Source organism: Heptranchias perlo, chromosome 22, assembly GCF_035084215.1.
Source record: "Heptranchias perlo isolate sHepPer1 chromosome 22, sHepPer1.hap1, whole genome shotgun sequence".
NCBI lineage: Eukaryota > Metazoa > Chordata > Chondrichthyes > Hexanchiformes > Hexanchidae > Heptranchias > Heptranchias perlo.
In genome coordinates this window covers 9554840-9574441 of record NC_090346.1, presented here as the reverse complement: position 1 = coordinate 9574441, position 19602 = coordinate 9554840, and the positions used below count along the sequence as shown (strand labels likewise).

The 19602-nt window shown below is 41.3% G+C and overlaps 1 protein-coding gene across 2 annotated transcripts in view; it reads right to left on the bottom strand.

The window, feature by feature from the left end:
* Nucleotides 1-19602, bottom strand: part of gna12a (guanine nucleotide binding protein (G protein) alpha 12a) — a 92774-nt gene that overhangs the window by 42361 nt on the left and 30811 nt on the right. For both annotated transcript variants that reach the window (XM_068002901.1, XM_068002902.1), the window contains one exon: nucleotides 11688-11903. In XM_068002901.1, the coding sequence (XP_067859002.1) occupies nucleotides 11688-11903 (216 nt within the window). The remainder of the gene's footprint in view (nucleotides 1-11687; nucleotides 11904-19602) is intronic.

The following is a 19602-nucleotide window of genomic DNA, read 5'->3' as shown; positions in this document are numbered from 1 at the left end:
CTGGTCTTTTGCTGCTCAGGACTAATACTCATTCATACTGTCTTAACTTACATAACAGCCCAACTGCCACACGAAGAGCCAAACAAACAGAACAGTTAATCACATGATTTGTGTAACCTTTACCGGCTCAATCCAGCCCACCTACAAGATACCAAATAAATAAGTTTAAATAGTTCCTTGTATTGAAATTCTAAAATTAAGTAAGTCAAAGTACAATAGAATAAATAAGTAAAAATTTCAGTACCTGCACCTCCTGTCACGGGTAAGCTCCACACTTTTCTGGCCTTTCACATTCCACTGGGCTCTCACAAACTCAATCTGATAAGTGCAGTGGTTACGTGTGTTGAAATTGTGTATGGGTCAGTTACTAAAAGTAATCTTTAAGATCAGTTCTGGAAACTGTACACCTTCAAGTCTTTTCTCTTTCTTTAAACTTTATGTCTGAGAAGGGGCTTAATCTCATATTTTCAATTAGTATTTGCCTATTATTTAAAATACCTCCGTTCCCCTCCCCCATGAGAAAACTACATTTCACGATCTTGTATATTTTGATAATTGAATATATTTTTCTGAAGATGAAAGAAAAGGCTTTTGGCTTATGGTCTTTCAAAGATAAGTACATAAAACAGTGGAGAAGTGTTTTATAAACAAGCTTTACAATTTTTAAATTTTATACAAAAGGAGATTTTTCTAATAATTAAGTTTTATGAACACCAGAAATACTATTCTTGTACTTGGTTATTTTTTTTTAAGAAGAAATGATCTGAGTGAATTCTTCACAGAAAACAAACTTTCTCACTCTTTTCCTTTGATGTTTGGCTTCCTCAGATTTAGTTCAAGTACAGCTGTTATTTGTAGACAGAATTCTTACAATAAGATCTCAAGGTATAGCACAACAAAACTAGTGGGTATTTTAAAAAAAATTTTTAAACAGGTTTACTGATGGGGAGGACCCTAACAAATAGACTTTCAAAACCCTCTGTTCTTTCATCTCCATGATGGCTTGTTAAGTTTTAATGGCATGTTTTAAAGAAAATGGAGTTACAGTCCATGCATAGTGTCCTATGAGGCAAATTAACTGCCTCAGTTCTCAACTTTTACAAAGCCGAATCCTTTGTTGTTCCTACAGAAATCACTAAAAGTAGCAACGCAGGTTAATAAGGCCATAAAAAAAGGCAAACCAAGCACTGGGGTTCATTTCTAGAGGATTGAATTGAAAAACAGAGAAGTTATGTTAAACTTGTATAGAACCTTGGTTAGACCTACTTGGAGCACTTTGCACAGTTCTCATCTCCATATTATAAAAAGGATATAGAGGCATTGGAGAAGGTGCAAAAAAGATTCACAAGGATGATACCAGAACTGGAGAGGATATACTTCTCAGGAAAGGCTGAACAGGCTAGGGCTCTTTTCTCTAGAAAAGAGAAGGCTGAGGGATAACCTGATAATAAAAGGGTTTGATAGGATAGGCGTAGAGAAAATGTTTCCACTTGTGGGGGAGTCCAAAACTAGAGCTCATAAATATAAGATAATCATTAATAATTCCAATAGGGAATTCAGGAGAAACTTCTTTGCCCAAAGAGTGGTAAGAATGTGGAACGCACTACCACAAGGAATAGTTGAAGCAAATAACATAGATGCATTTAAGGGGAAGCTAGATAAACACACGAGGGAGAAAGGAATAGAAGGATATGCTGATAGGGTTAGATGAAGTAGGAAGAAGGCTCATGTGGAGCATAAACACCGGCATGGACCTGTTGGGCTGAATGTCCTGTTTCTGTGCTGTGGACTCGATGTAATACTTAACAGAAGCTGCACACCTCACATTTACATAAACACATGGCGGACAACTGATCAACTGGTAATAATACACCTCTTTACTCTTTTCAAGCTGCCCAGATATTGTAAATTACACTTTCTAAACGGTAGCGTGGGGACAGAACACATTAGCATGCTACACCACAAAGACAGAAGTTCAAATCCCAGCTGCTGCTAACGTTCACACAGTGGTTTAAGACAGCAAATGTTGAGTCATGTGCTGCATTACCTAGCCAGAGAGGCACACAGTTAGTTAGTTACAGGTCTAAAGGCAATGGCCAGAAAGAGGACAAAACAGGAGAGGCTTTTAAAATCATTAATGAATTTTGTGCTCAAGGAGCAGGAATGGAACACTTTTCAACTTAAGGAAGGAAGGAAAGAAATTGCATTTATATAGCAACGTTCAAAACCTTAAGACGGCTCAAAGCGCTTCACAGCCAATAAGTATTTTTTTAAAAAAGGGTAGTCATTGTTGTAATGTAGCCAATTTGCACACAGCAAGGTCCCACAAACAGTAATGACATAAAGATCAGATAATCTGTTTTAGTGATGTTTATTGAAAGATAAATATTGGCCAGGACACCGGGAGAACTCCCCTGCTTTTCTTCGAATAGTGCCATGGGATCTTTTACGTCCACCTGAGAGGGCAGACAGAGGAGGCCTTGGTTTAATGTCTAATCTGTAAGTAACCGATCTGACAGTGGAACACTACTTCAGTCTTGCACCAAGTGTCACCTGATTATGAGCTCAAGTCTCTGGAGTGGGGCTTGAACCTACAACAATCTGACTCAAAAAGGTCATAGTGCTTGCACTGCACCAAGGTTGACACTTAAAAGTTAAGGTTTCTAGTCAGTTCAGCGTGACTAGAACTACAGTTAGTTTCCTTAGTTCTACCCAAAAATGTCCCTCATCTCTGAGTGCAGAAAGCAGTCTCAATCTAGTTCTTATCAGGTATGGGGTCCACAGCACAAGGCTACCTGTAATTTGGCACCTACTGGCAAATCGCACCGAGAGACTAGAAGAATGTCTGATGTGAGAAATGGTTCACACTCGCAAAGGATGGGACACAATAAAAGGGAGCTTTGCTCTATATCTGTTATGCCAGAAATAGGAGAATTTGATGCAAATAGAGAGTATCTAAAAGTTGAAAAACATTCCCCGGCACTGATATCTCTCAATTTGTTGAGCACTTCAAATTACCGAGAAAAGCTGAAAATAGTTTAGTCACACTATATACTGAAAAAGGTACATATAAATTCACAAACAAATTACTGCCCCCAGGATGGGGGAAAAGAGAGATAATCTAGAAATCAATTGAGACAACGTCGTGTGTCAGGAGCTGCACCAATGCAGCAAGTGAAGGCTTTCTGAAGCCAGCTTGGATGAGCTTCATCGCCAGAATGAAATAATGCCGTTATTGTAGCAGTCGCCCACTCAAAGGCAGAGTTGAATAGGAACAGGAACAAGCAGAGCTTTACAGAGTATGCATTTACAGCAGGCTGACAAGCTGAATACTAATTGGCTACCAGTGTCAGTCTTTTTCAATGAAATCCAGAGGTCAGCCTCTGGAGTATGTGCGACGATCTATATATGCCATCACACACACACAACCAGCTTCATAAAAAGCTTAACCATTTGTAATATTTCCTAATTGTAGTAATGCACCAGCTTTTTAAAAAAAAACACAAACTTAAGAACCAAATTATCTCCAGCTTTCCTTACCATCCCAGCCAATTGAAGTCTTGAAGTCAAAACACATCACCTGTAAACCATCATATGACTCCTAGTGACCAATACACAGGAGCACCATCAGAGTCTTGGGAACAGGTCATTTCCCAATCCATTCATATGGATTGTGTATGGACAAAGTAATGGGCAGACTGGAAAATTAATAGAATTATTTTATGTTTATGTATCTTTAAATGAATAACTTTGGTCAAGTAGAAGAAAAAAAAACACTTCTTTGATTCACATCGTTTTTTTAAAACTGTTCCACCACTAGAATGGCATTCCTTCTGCCCCAGCTTGTGGTGGCAGTGGCATTCAATGAACACCAGACAGCAGAACTCTGGACAATTACCACTTTTTAAAATTGACATCCACCATGAAATCTAATTCATTGACCATACCAGTGTACAAAGTGCAGGTACCGATAATCTACAGATCTAGAGATTCATGATATAGATTATTGGTATTATACAATATTTGTCCAGCAACAGAAATATTTACTCTTCAATAATTGCAAACTGGCACTTAACTGGGATTCTGCTTGTGAAAAAGATAAGGAATATCAGTTGACAAGCAACAGCATTGAAATATTCACATTCCAATTACAAAAAAAATTAAACTAAGAACTGTAAGAAATTCTAATCTCAACCTTCTTCTGTATGCACTGAAATCATGACATTCCTTATATGTAGAAGCAGAAGTTCATACCAAATACTGCTGCAGCATAAGGACATACTCTGTGGCATGCCAGGATAAAGAAAGTCCAGGGACAGTTAGCATGCATCATGATGCTTAAATTTTACAGTTGCATAGTCATATACATGACTAAAATACAGCTTATAAGAATCATATCCAATAAGCCTGAAATTAGGGGTTGTGGGAACAGAAAAAGGAGGTACTACTGTACATCAAGAGTTTGATTTCAAAAATGTATTGTATAAAAAAAATCAATCCTTTCCAATCCAAATTCTCAGGAAATAAAAAGCTGCTATTTAAAAATGACAGCTGAATCCAGTATGATGAATCCACCAAATACGAATGTGTTATGCGTACTTAGATTCACACAAGGGATTTTGAATATAAGTTCCAATCTCACCATGGCAAGTTATCAAATTGAATTCAATGAATCGGGTAATTTATCAGCCAGCAGCAGAAAATGGTCATGATAGCTGTAGGATTGTTGTAAAACTCAAACTGGTTCACTAATATCTTCAAGTAAGGAAACCTGCCAACTCTACCCGGTCTGACCGACACGTGACTCCAGTCCCATGTGACTGACTCAAAGCCCTCAGCGCAAATGGAGATGGGCAAAAAATAAGTCTTGCCAGTGTTGCCCACATACCAGGCACAAATAATAATTTTTAAAAATTAACCTAATGGCAAATCCTGGTCTTTGTTCAACCTCCATGTACAAAGAAAAAAAAAATCACAGATGGATATGGAGGAAGCCCAAGGATAGACAGAATTCAGATGGATCTAAAAATCAGACAGTCATTTTCTTAAAACAGCCTCTTGAGGTCTAAAATCCAGTTTCATTTTCACAATGCAGATCGCTTTCTCATTCAACAGAACATACGAAAACAGTCAGAAAAAGACCAGCTAGTCCATCGAGCCTGTTCCATACAGAAATGTATTACCCCCAAAGCACCCCACCCACCAACGGTCATATAATCTCCTGGGACAGGCAAAAAAACCCCACCATAGGCCAATTCAGGAAAAAAAAAGAATTCTCGAAGATTCATCTCTGATCCCCAAGTGATCAAAACAAGTTCCAGGAGATCACAGTGACCATGAGGCACATCAGCCAAGATCCCACCTTCCTTTAAGCATGCAGTAATAATATCAGCCTCAGCCAGAAACTCGTCCAGCTCCCTTTTGAACATCTGCAGCAAATCCAAGCCAGCAACTTAGATAGAATGTACAGCGCAGAAACAGGCCATTCGGTCAAACAGGTCCATGCCGGTATTTATGGTCCACATGAGCCTCCTCCCTCCCTACTTCATCTAACTCTATCAGCATATCCTTGTGAATCTTTCTCCTTCTTGTGTTTATCTAACTTGTTTCAAAGGTTGATGACCCTCTGCAAAAAGAAAAACCTCCTGACATCTAACCTAGCTCTAAGCCTTTGTAACTTATATGCATGTCCCCTCGTTAACACTAAACTATCGAATTCAAAGTGTTTCCACGTGGACATATTCTAGTCCTTCCTTCATTATAAGATCTTAATTAAATCTCCCTTAAGTCTGTGAGGGGATCAAAACTGGACACAGTATTCTAAATGAGGCCTAACCAAGGTCTTGATGAGGATACTATACTGCTTTCTGGTTTACATTGGATCATCTTAGCAATATATCCTAATATTCTATTTGCTTTTTTCATAGATAGATCGATAGACAGACAGACAGACGAGACGTGGGCACTCACAAATGTACATGGATATATAAATCTTAGTGTGATTCAGGACTCATATACTGTCTTATTACCTTTAAATCAGAACTATTTAGGAAGCACTCACACCAATACTGACTGGCTAAAGAATAAACCCTGCATTAAAATAAACTACCCCAATAATGCAAATTTTGGTGGTCTAGTGGTGTACCAACCCAACAATTAGTTTTATAGACACAGCAAAATTCTCGAGAAGTTTTTCCCCATCTTTGTGTTTCTCAATGACACCCCCAAGGCAAGGTGAAAAAAGGGCAATTAGCTACCAGGATTTAAAACAGATCATCAGGAGGTGTTCTAGAGTAGCCTGGGTGACATGCTCATGTATTTCTTCCTTTTCCACATCCCTTGTTGGCATTTGTCTTTCCCTGTTCTGCAATTGCAGCTTGCTTCCAAGCTTGAGGACCAAATCATAGGACCCAGCTCCCTTATCAATGTGCCATGACAACTTGCAGAGAGAGCAAGGTTTTGTCTTCCAACTGTGATGCAATTTTTAAACCGAGTGTAGCCAATCAACCAATGGTAAGGGGGGGACAAGGCAGAAGAGATGGGGTTGAGGAGGAGGAACAACAGCAAGGATGGATATTGGGAATAGACATTTATATAGTAACTTTGATGTAGAAAAACAGCCCAAGGATCTTCACAGAGGTGTGAGGAAAACAGATGCCAAGCAAAACAGAGGAGGCATCAGGAGGGGTGGCCAAAAGATTGGGGGTTTTATGAAAGCTCTTTTTTTTTTAAAAAAAGGGGGGGAAAAGAGAGACATTTACGGAGGGAATTCCAAAGAGCGGCACCCAGATGGCCGAAGGAACAGCCGCCAATGTTGCGGCAAACGGAGAGATGCACAAGTGGCCCCAGTCAGATGAAGATAAGAGTTTGGGGGACGGATAGTTTGTAGGGCTGGTTGAGGTTCCAGTGATGGGGAGAGGCGAGGCCACAGAGGGCCTTGAAGAAAAAGGACAAATTTTAAATTTATGGCTTCGAGGGTCTGGGATCTAATTTAGGTGGGCATAGCCAATTAATATTCTGAAGTTGAACTTGGAGGTGGTAGCAGAGTACCGTCGCAACTCATTTTAAAGTAATGCCAATGGGAACTTAAAAAACATAGCAATGCGAACTAAAATATTTACTTGCAATTAATTTCTACAGCTCAAAGATGTTTTCACAGTATACGCTCAGTACCAAGTTATAAGCAAGTCTTAGTGAAATCCATATGAATGCTTTGATTTGATGCCAAACCAATTCCACAAGACATCCAGCAAATTCCAGCACCAAATTCAAATAAATAAGCAAGCACAGTGCTTTTGCAATGTTGACCCTCATCTTCTCTGCAGATCATGGCGTTTTCAGTTTTTGGATGTGGGGGGGGCAGGCACCTTATCCCCAAGTAGATACAATAAATTTCGTCAAATCTAGTTTAAGCACTGTGCTTCTCCAACCAATTTAAGCATTAAGGAAACTTTGCACAGACAAGTCCTGCTTGTGATCAAATCCTAGAATCATAGAATCGTTACAGCACAGGAGGCCGCCATTCAGCCCATCAAGCCCGTGCCGGCTCTTTGTAAGAGCAATCCAGTTAGTCACATTCCCCCAGTCTTTCCCGTAAACTTGCAATTTTTTTCTCTTCAAGTATTTATCCAATTCCTTTTCGAAAGCCACGATTGAATCTGCATCCACCACCTTTTCAGGTAATGCATTCCAGATCATAACTACTCGCTGCGTAAAATAGTTTTTCCTCACGTCGCCTTTGGGTCTTTTGCCAATCACCTTGAATCGGTGTCCTCTGGTTCTCGACCCTGCCACCAATGGGAACAGTTTCTCTTTATTTACTTTACCTAAACCAGTCATGATTTTGAACACTTCTATCAAATCTCTCAACCTTTTCTGCTCCAAGAACAACCCCAGCTTCTCCAGTCTATCCACATAACTGAATCCCTCATTACTGGAACCAATCTAGTAAATCTTTTCTGCACCCTCTCTAAGGCCTTCACATACTTCCTAAAGTGCAGTGCCCAGTATTGGACACAATACTCCAGTTGTGGCTGAACCAGTGTTTTATAAAGGTTCAACGTAACTTCCTTGCTTTTTCACTCTATGCCTCTATTTATAAAGCCCAGGATCCCATATGCTTTTTAAACCGCTTTCTCAACCTGCCTTGCAACCTTCAAAGATTTGTATACATATACCCCCAGGTCTCTCTGTTCCTGCACCCCCTTTAGAATTGTACCATTTAGTTTATATTGCCTCTCCTCGTTCTTCCTGCCAAAATGTATCACTTCGCACTTCTCTGCATTAAATTTCACCTGCCAGGTGTCCGCCCATTCCTATCTATTACTATCCTCCTCACAGTTTACTACACTTCCAAGTTTTGTGACATCTGCAAATTTTGAAATTGTGCCCTGTACACCAAAGTCTAAGTCATTAATATATATCAAAAAAAGCAGCAGTCCTAGTATGGCCCCCTGAGGATCACCACTATATACCTCACTCCAGTTCGTAAAAATGATTCTCTGTTTCCTGTCATTTAGCCCAATTTCGTATCCATGCTGCCACCGCCCCTTTTATTCCATGAGCTCCTTGCTGACAAGTTTATTACGTGGCACTTTATGAAACGCCTTTTAAAAGTCTATATACACATCATCAACCACATTACCCTCATCAACCCTCTCTGTTACCTCCTCAAAAAACTCAATCAAGTTAGTTAAACACGATTTGCATTTAACAAATCCATACTGGCTTTCCTTAATTAATCCACACTTATTGATTTTGTCTCGGATTATCATTTCTAAAAGCTTCCCCACCACCGAGGTTAAACTGGCCTGTAGTTGCCGGGTTTATCCTTACGCCCTTTTTTGAACAAGGGTGTAACATTTGCAATTCTCCAGTCTCTGGCACCACCCCTGTATCTAAGGAGGTTTGGAAGATTATGGCCAGCACCTCTGCAATTGCTACCCTTATTCCTTCAGCAACCTAGGATGCATCCCATCCGGACCGGGTGACTTATCTACTTTAAGCAAAGCCAGCCTTTGTAGTACCTCCTCTATCAATTTTCACCCCATCCAGTATCTCAACTATCTCCCCTTTTACTGTGACATTGTTTTTGGCAGCATCTTCTTCCTTGGTAAAGACAGATGCAAAGTACTTATTTAGTACTTCAGCCATGCCCTCTGCCTCGATGCGTAATCTCCTTTTTGGTCCCTAATCGGTCCCATCCCTCCTCTTATTACCCGTTTACTATTTATATGCCTATAGCCGCCAGTCTATTCTCATACTCTCTCTTTGCCGCTCTTACTTCCTTTTTCACTTCTCCTTTGTACTTTCTATATTCAACCTGGTTCTCACTTATATTATCAACTTGACGTGTGTCATATGCCCCCCTTTTCTGCTTCATTTTACTCGCTGTCTCTTTCGTCATCCAGGGAGCTCTGGCTTTGGTTGCCCTACCTGAATCCTGAAATCCTCAATTCTACAGAGGACGCCAACTTTGCCAACATCAGTAGACAGGAATGTATTTTCCCAATCTCTTAAATCATAACTATAAAGGAACATTTCCAAAGGGCATAAAGCCAAGTGATAATGCTCAGTGTATTAATTTAAATAGTCATTGCAGCTCAATGGGTTTGGAGAAGCCTTTTCTTTCAGCTTGAGGTATAGCACATGACAGCTACACAGTTGAGGGCAGGGGAAAGAAAAGGAGATAAATTAGGAGAACGTGATTTAAAAATGAAAAAATGTCAAGACTTCAGCATTCAAATGGTCAAAACAGGTAAATTACATGTTTAATCACCGACGCAGGTTTAGGTCCACCTTCTTTAAAACAAAAGAACCAATGTTTCTTGAAGTACAGCACTGGATGCTAGCCAGACCTGTATTACAAAGGGACAAAGTCTTCATCACCTTAAATTGTTCTGGAGTTTTTCACTGATCAGTCCAGTATCAGAGAAATAAACAGCAGGTTTCAAAAACACCAATGTACTCAATGAAGCAATTGTAACATCCTTAGCTCTGGGGAGTGTTCAGAATATATTCAGTGCAAACTGAAATACAGGCTTATACCATGGAAGTTTTAAGATTGTTACATTTAATATTGTGAAATCATTGTTCAAAACATTCCTGACAACCTGTCATGTACTGCAGTAAAAATTATATAACTCTATATTGAGTTATGATCAGACTGAAGGGCTTTTTCTCATTCCTATGTTCTTAGCTTTTTTTCCAGTATATTGGCACTGGCTCAATGTACATTTCTAAAAAAAAATTGCTGATCACACAATGCCATATACCTTCAAGTCCAAAACTGTGCCCCACAAATACTGGCTCACCAATTTTGCACTGCTCATGTACCACACTGCTAAGCATCTCGATAAGCAAACTATTACTTTTCACTCTACTGAAAATGTCATAATTTTATGCAGGACAAATGGTTGCCAATGACCTTAACATTAGAAATTAGCTCCCCAATAGTTTAGTGCGTGAGTTCACTGTGTCCGGTGGTACTGAGCCACACACATCAAGAAGGTCCCAGGACTCTGGTCTGCAGAATTATAAGTTAACAGTCTCCTTCTTGGTTCAGTACAGCTGGCAGAAATCCCCATAACCCATCAATGCCTCAACTTAGGACAAGCCACAAGGAGGCATCCTCTGTGTGGGAAGCAATTTCGTCTAGACAGTTTCCCTTCCCTCCAAATGTATTAATAGAGAAGGCTTAGTGCAAGGATCAGTGAAGACTTAGAATCTAACTCAGGCCCTTTTGTCCAGAATCCAACATTCTACAAGGTAGAGTATTTGTACCTTGGCACCATGCAGTGCTACAGTTTATTTATTCCTTCAATACTGATAACACATTTTGAATTCAAAAAAGGTTAAAAAAAAATCTTTACTGAATAGATTCTATTACAGTATTAAGCAATTGTTTAAATACAAGATAACCAATTGGAGACTAATATTTAGCCTATTCCACAAGTGAGATCCACCTAGTAACTTACCAGTGGCATCAAGAGGACATTCTGCTCCTCACTAGTATGCATTCAATTTTATAAGAAAATGTGCATAGACAATAACCATTCTATTCAGAATTGTGCCTTTTGCACTGCTAAATAAGCATGGAGGAGAGATCTGAATCATTTTAAAAAAAATATATATATTTCTGTTGTCTTTAGCTGCTCTTATATTGGTTCACTGTTATGCCAGTGCCACTGGCACTCAACACCAATCTTACACAGCCAGCAACAACCCCAGAGTTTGCTAACAGTCATCTTGAAAACCCATTATTTACCAGGTCTCTTCAGTAGCCGGCTTTAGCAAACTCAGAAGGTTCACTTTGGGGAAGCCTGTGCATTCGGAGCCAGAGGAACTAGCATGCCAATAAACCAATATAAAAGAAGCTACGGTGCCAGACTTTCACTGGGGTGTCATAGTAGGAAAGGGTCTCACCAGATGGTTAATTAAGAGGGGAAAACAAGCAATGTGTTAATATTTTAGCAAAAGAACTAAGTTCACCAACTGACAAGTAGACCAAACTATCTATTGGCCAAGGACACCAGAAATCATTTAATCTATAACTTTAGGTTGGCTATATCCCAACCATTTTCAATTTGTGTGGAGGCCAGTTATCTGCTGCATCAAGTTCCTCCCCCAAATATTTTAAAGTATTTGGCCCTCATTCCATGTATCATCTTAGGATCTGCCTTACTTACCAGCTGAAACTCTCGTCTTCTGTTGTATGCTTCTTGGATTCCTGAATCTTGCCAGAGCGCTCTCAGTGCTGGCACATACAATTGAAATGTGGCTGGCTCTACTGGCATTCCGCATTTGTTTTCAAATGCCATTACAAACATTCCATGCTTCTCATTTTCAGTATTTTCCCAGGGAATGCCCAGCTTGTTCCTTGCATCCACCAAGACCTTCATACCCTAAAAGGACAGAGGGATAAAAAAGGGGGGTGATTATTAACCAATTATATTCTGTGCCCTGATTTGAGATGGTTACATTATTTCCACATCCACGTTGTTCTCCACTGTTGACTGGAATGATGTGATCTGCAGACTCTTCCATGAAAATTAACTCTGCACCTTTAACGACCCCTCAAAACTGCAGGCACAAACCTTTCCCTTCACTCCCCACCCCCCCACCAAAAAAAAAATCAGAATATAAGTGCCAATCAATCCAAGCGCTGGCTTTTTAGTTGGGAGTAACTACCAACTCACCTAGATGTATTTATCTTACTCCCTTAATTAAAAATTCCACAAAGGCTAGCCAGAACATAGGCAGGCAGTGTAATCTCACATCTTCTCACAATTAGTGGCACCATCTAAACAGACTGCTCTTCAGTTCTTTTTATTAACCTTTACCCTTGAACATATAGATTATTCTATATTTGCATTTCAGCAAGCTAAAAAATTTGTTTTTTTTAGTAAAGATACATACAAATAGTCATGGTCTGAAGAAAGATTATGTTTGGAATGACTTACGGAACATTGAACTTCTACAAGAGAAAACTACTGTGCGACGTCACAGGTGAGGCAGGAGAGTCCGAGAGGGGAGCACAGTATAAAAGGAGAGACCAAGAGCAGGAGGAGAGTCTGAGAGTCTAAGGCAAGTCATGGCAGCACAGCTCGCACCCGTGATATGCTCCTCCTGCACCATGTGGGAAGTCATGGACACTACCAGTGTCCCTGGCAACCATGTGTGCAGGAAGTGTGTCCAGCTGCATCTACTGGCTAACCGCATTTCGGAGCTGGAGCTGCGGGTGGATTCACTGTGGAGCATCCGCGATGCTGAGACTATCGTGGATAGCACATTCAGTGAGGTGATCACAACGCAGGTAAAGATTACGCAGGCAGAAAGGAAATGGGTGACCGCCAGGCAGAGTAAAAGGACTAGGCAGATAGAGCAGGAGTTCCCTGGGGCCATCTCCCTCTCAAACAGATATTCTGCTTTGGATACTGTTGGGGGAGATGGCTTATCAGGGGAAAGCAGCAAGAGCCAAGTTTAGGGCACCACGGGTGGCTCTGCTGCACAGGAGGGGAGGAAGAAGAGCGGCAGGGCTATAATGATAGGGGATTCAATTGTAAGGGGAACAGATAGGCATTTCTGCGGCCGCAAACGTGACTCCAGGATGGTATGTTGCCTCCCTGGTGCTAGGGTCAAGGATGTCACGGAGCGGCTGCAGGGCATCCTGGAGGGGGAGGGTGAACATATTGGTACCAACGACATAGGTTAAAAAAAGGGATGAGGTCCTGCAAGGTGAATTTAAGGAGTTAGGAGATAAATTAAAAAGCAGGACTTCAAAGATAGTGATCTCAGGATTACTACCAGTGCCACGTGCTAGTGAGTATAGGAACAGGAGAATAGACAGGATGAATGCGTGGCTGCAGGGATGGTGTAGGAGGGAGGGATTTAGATTCCTGGGACATTGGGACCGGTTCTGGTGAAGGTGGGACCTGTACAAGCGGGACGGGTTACACCCGAGCAGGACCGGGACCAATGTCCTCGCGGGGGTGTTTGCTAGTGCTGTTGGGGAAGGTTTAAACTAGAGTGGTAGGGGGATGGGAACCTGAGCGGGGAGTCAGAAGGGAATAAAGTTGAGAACAGCAAGAGAGGGGAAGACCCAGGGGAAATTTACAATACAAATAGTACAAACAGTTGTTCAAGAACAAGTGAAAAGGAAAAGCGTAGAGCAGCAGAAAGAAAGTGTACTTTAGGCACGACAGATAAAATAAAAACTAGAAGGCGTAAGGCGATTAACCCAGCATCAAAGCTGAAGGTCAGGCTAGGGTGTGTGGCCCAACTAAGAGTTCTATATACAAATGCATGGAGTATAAGGAATAAATTAAATGAGCTACAGGTTCAAATTCAAATTGGAGGGTATGACATGATAGCTATTACTGAGACTTGGCTGCAGGATGGTCAGGATTGCAAACTAATTATACCAGGTTATAAGGTCTACAGGAGAGATAGGGAAAATGGAAGAGGGGGAGGAGTAGCCTTAATGATTAGAGATGAAATCACTTCAATGATAAAGGAGGATATAATGAGAGATAAGCAGTCAACAGAGACCTTATGGGTTGAATTGAGAAATAGGAAAGGATCTAAGACTATAGTGGAAGTTGTATATAGGAGCCCTGGCAGCAGCTCTGAAGTGCTAGATGGTATAAATGCAGAGATTAGACAAGCGTGTAAGAAAGGCATAGTGGTCTTAATGGGGGACTTTAACCTTCACATAGATTGGGAAAAGCAGACTAGCAACAGTCAGAAAGTGAATTTCTTGAGTGTGTCCGGGATAGTTTTCTACACTATTATGTCCTAGAGGCAATAAGGGGGCAAGCCATACTAGATTTAGTAATGAGTAATAAACCAGATTTAGTTAACGGCTTAACTGTGCGTGAACATCTATCCAATAGTGATCATAACATGATCGAGTTCAGTGTAGTGTTTGAAAGGGAAAAAAGTGAGTCAGCTGCTAAGATTCTAGACTTGGGCAAGGCAGACTTCAATGAGATGAGACAGAGATGTCCACAGTAAACTGGGTAAATCGACTGATGATCAGTGGGAAATGTTTAAAGAAACATTTAACATGGTACAGAATCGGTTTACACCCGAGGGGCAAGAACTCTACTTGCCAAAAAAAAGCCATGGACAACTAAAGAGGTAAGGGACAGTGTAAGACATAAGGAAAGGGCATACAAAAAGGCAAAAAATGGCACAGATCCTGGCGAATGGGAAAGATACAAAGGTCAACAAAGGGTCACAAAACAGATAGTAAGGGCTACAAAAAGAAAGTATGAAAAGAAACTTGCAAGGGATAGCAAAACCAATACGAAGAACTTCTATCGTCATACTAGGAAAAAGAGGGTGGTCAGGAGCAGTGTTGACCCCTTAAAAACTGAAAGTGGGGATATTGTCATTGACAATGGGGAAATGGCGGACATGTTGAACAATTACTTTGCGTCTGTATTTACAGTCGAAAAAGAGGATAGTATGCCGGAAATCCCAAGAAAACTAATATTGAATCGGGGACAGGGACTCGATAAAATTAACATAAGTAAAGCAACAGTAAAGAAAATAATAGCACTAAAGAGTGACAAATCCCCAGGACCAGATGGTTTCCATCCCAGGGTTTTAAAGGAAGTAGGTGAGCACATTGAAAGATTATAGTTAGGGCATCCACAAAGTTCTCTAGATTCAGGAACTGTCCCTCTAGATTGGAAAATGGCACGTTACTCCGCTTTTTAAGAAAGGAGAGGGAAACCGGGGAATTATAGACCAGTTAGCCTAACATCTGTTGTGGGGAAAATGCTGGAGTCTATAATTAAGGATAGGATGACTGAACACCTTGAGAATTTTCAGTTAAACAGAGAAAGCCAACATGGATTTGTGAAAGGTAGGTCGTGCCTGACAAACCTGATTGAATTTTTTGAAGAGGTGACTAAAGTAGTGGGCAGGGGAATGTCAATGGATGTTATTTATATGGACTTCCAGAAGGCATTTGATAAGGTCCCACAAAAGAGACTGTTAGCTAAGATAGAAGCCCATGGAATTGAGGGAAAAGTACGGACTTGGTTAGGAAGTTGGCTGAGCGAATGGCGACAGAGTAGGGATAATGGGTAGGTACTCACATTGGCAGGATGTGACTAGTGGAGTCCCGCAGGGATCTGTCTTGGGGCCTCAATTATTCACAATATTTATTAACGACTTAGATGAAGGCATAGAAAGTCTCATATCTAAGTTTGCCGATGACACAAAGATTGGTGGCATTGTAAGCAGTGTAGATGAAAACATAAAATTACAAAGCGATATTGATAGATTAGATGAATGGGCAAAACTGTGGCAAATGGGATTCAATGTAGACAAATGTGAGGTCATCCACTTTGGATCAAAAAAGGATAGAACAGGGTACTTTCTAAATGGTAAAAAGTTAATAACAGTGGATGTCCAAAGAGACTTAGGGGTTCAGGTACATAGATCATTGAAGTGTCATGAACAGGTGCATAAAATAATCAAGAAGGCTAATGGAATGTTGGCCTTTATATCTAGAGGACTAGAGTACAAGGGGGCAGAAGTTATGCTGCAGCTATACAAAATCCTGGTTAGACCGCACCTGGAGTACTGTGAGCAGTTCTGGACACCGCACCTTCAGAAGGACACATTGGCCTTGGAGGGAGTGCAGCATAGGTTTACTAGAATGATACCCGGACTTCAAGGGTTAAGTTACAAGGAGAGATTACACAAATTGGGGTTGTATTCTCTAGTTTCAAAGGTTATGGGGTGAAACTAAAGAGCATAATTCTCCTTTCCAGTCTGTGTGTAAGCCTGGTTCAGTTGGCAGTACTCTCACCTCCAGGTTAATAGATTGTGGATTTGAGCTCCATGTCAAGACACTCAGGTGACGCTCAGTTTTAGTACCGATGCAGTGCTACATTGTCACAGATGCAGCTCTTCAGATGAGCCATTAAAAATCAAGGCCTATCCCCTTTCCCCCCACCCCCCATACAAGCACACTAGCAACCCTCTTCATCACCAGAGACTATCAGCTCAAATCTTCCCACTGAACAGGGTACAAGGGAAAGACATTGTCCCAAGCCATGCCCCCCACTAAGCAGGGAAATAATTCCTGGTTTCTTCTTTCTCCCCCCTCCCAGCCCCCACCAAATGGAGTGAGAATTCAGCCAGCTCTAGAAAACTGTTTCACTCTCCTCCCCAACCACTAATCATCCAAATATCCTCCATTCCCTCCTCTTCCTGTTCTCCCTATTCCCACCCATTCACATTCTTCAACCCCCCATCCCAATCCTCTCTTCTTTCTATCCACCTTCCCCTTCTGGGTCCACATACCACCCCCAATCCCCCCCCACTCCCCGCCCGCTAATCCTGCATGATCCAAATACTTGGTCTTGGCTCCCTGTGTCCAATAGCATCAATTGGTAGCTTTTTAAAAAAAACCTCTCACTCAGGTTATAAGTTACTAATGGTGTACTTCGTGAGCAAACATTACGGAGTACACAAGATCCTATCTCCATATGCAGTTTAAAAGGGTCACACAGAACCAGAGAAGCTCCAAAAAACTTTAAATTGTACAGGTTGGCATGTTAGTCAAGCAACTTGTAGGTTTAAAAAAAAATTGCTTAGGCATATTTCAAAATCTGAGAATTTCAGGAAAAAAACATTAAAATAACAAAAGTAATCCCATTTCTATTAAATGGTTTTTCTAAATTCTTTAACAAACAAACAACTCAGGAAAGCTTGCAAATAGAAAATGATTCCCCTTCCCAACGACCCAGAATTATAAAGATGCCACTTGGCAAAACAATTCAAACAAGTAGGAGTATGTACACAAGTCAAAAAACATCAGCTTGTCCAACTGGGATCATCTGTTCTTTTTGAACTCGGAAAGATGAATCCAAAAATGGTAACGTGTGCCATGAAACCTAGAATTTGAATTTAATTTTTTTTATTATATCTGCAGAAAGACAGATTTTAGTAAATCTGCATGATTTAATCACGTAAAACAGCAGAAACCAGGACAATTACAGTTGGCTCAAGAAACAGCAGGCAGTATTCATGAACTAACATCTGAACAGCGCACAATTTCTTTAACTGTGTGCAGCCAATTCTTTTAAATCTCCCCCTAAAAGATCCAGTGCCCAGAAAAGCACCAGTTGCAATGTGAAGGCCATTCCTTATTTCTGTAGAGAAGAGCCCTACTGAACCACCATTTTGTTTCAATTTTTTTTACACCATACAAATTACTTAAATTCACATGGCATCACTACTGCTGGAACTTCCTGGAAAAACAAATGTAGTTATTCTTATATCTTATATCAGTAATACTCCCAAAACCAATACGAAAAAGTAACACTGCAAGTTTGAGTCGGGTCAGGTAAGTGTGCAAAACGCATGTCCAGGCCCAAATTTCAGGCCTGCGAAATTTTAACTCCTGGGCCACATATCCATGCCGCCAGTCAGTTGCTCATCCAAAACAGGCAAAAAGCGGCAGCTGGATGGCGGGTGGAAATGGAAGTTTGAGCAGCCAGAAGCTGCAGGCCGGCAAAGGAAGGCTCGCCGGCAAGCAGGTAATTCCCGGGAGGGTCTCAAGACTCCTGCTCCTCCAGGCGCCACGAAGGAAAGATTTTGACTTACCTTGGAGGACCTCCGTCCTCGGACAGGTGCTGACCTGCTTCAGCTTGAGAAAATCATAATGGGCATAAATTAATGAGGCTCCTGCTTGCTTCTGGCAGGCGCTTGAGTCACCAAACTGCAATGAACAGATGAAATGGTGGCCAGTGGGATCAGAACGGTTAGGATGAATGCTTCATTTTAAAAGGTCCCATTCCTGCTGGGCACGTTGAGTTAAAATTCCACCCCCAAGCATTACCCATTTCAATCCATTCAGTCCACTTCTGTCCAGAACTGAAACCACCCTGGTCAATATCATCAACATTACCGTGTGACTGCAATGATAACAGATTATCCTTCCCCTTGCACCCCCTTGGTCTGTCTTCAGTCTTCAATGTGGTCAACTACTCCAACATCTTCCATCACCTGCCTCTGTGGTCCATTCCACTGCACTGTTCTTTCATTGTTCCATTCCTATTTGTTCATAAGTAGCCAGCACACCTCCCATAATAGCCTTTTCTTTTGCCCCCAGTCAGGCATCTCTGGCATTCTCCAAGGTTCCATTCTTGGCCCTCTCATTTTTCACTTATACATGGTCTTTTGGCAAGAATATATGCAAGCATGGGGTTAACATCCATATGTGTGCTGATGATGCCCAGAATTCCAGATTCCATGAATGCTGCTTTGCCATCTGCCTGCCCATCAGGTATCAAATTGTGAGCCAGAACTTCCTCCAGCTAATCGTAGGCATCCTGTCTAGTTCTTGCCAGAAATTCCACAACCTTGTCCGATTTCATTCACCTAACAGGCTGCTCACAAGTTACAATTCAATAATGCACAACTTTGGTGCCCTACTTCACACTGACTGAGCTTCAAACTCCATCCAGTTTCCACCCACCTCTGACCTGACCTCACCACCACTGCTGTTGAAATCCTTATCTACACATTGTCACCGCTGACTTGACTTTTCAAATGCCCTGCCAGCTATTCTCCCAAGCTTCATCCTACACAAACTTTAAACACATCCAGAACTTTGCCAATGAAATCCTATATTAGGTCCTATTCGTCATCACAGCAGTCTTCACCAACCTCCACTTACTCTTCATTCCCTGCTGCATTAATTTCAAAATCCATGTCTGTTCATAAGTACCTCCATAGCCTTGCTTCAGTCCATCTCTGCAACCTCCTCCAACCCCAAATCTAAGCTTGCACTCTCTGTTCTTCACTTTCTCCCAATTTCTGCTCGGTGTCCCCAACATAGAAACATAGAAAATAGGAGCAGGAGTAGGCCATTCCGCCCTTCGAGCCTGCTCCGCCATCCAACATGATCATGGCTGATCCTCTATCTCAATACCATATTCCTGCTCTCTCCCCATACCCCTTGATGCCTTTTGTGTCTAGAAATCTCTCTAGCTCCTTCTTAAATATATTCAGTGACTTGGCCTCCACAGCCTCCTGTGGTAGAGAATTCTACAGGTTCACCAACCTCAGATTGAA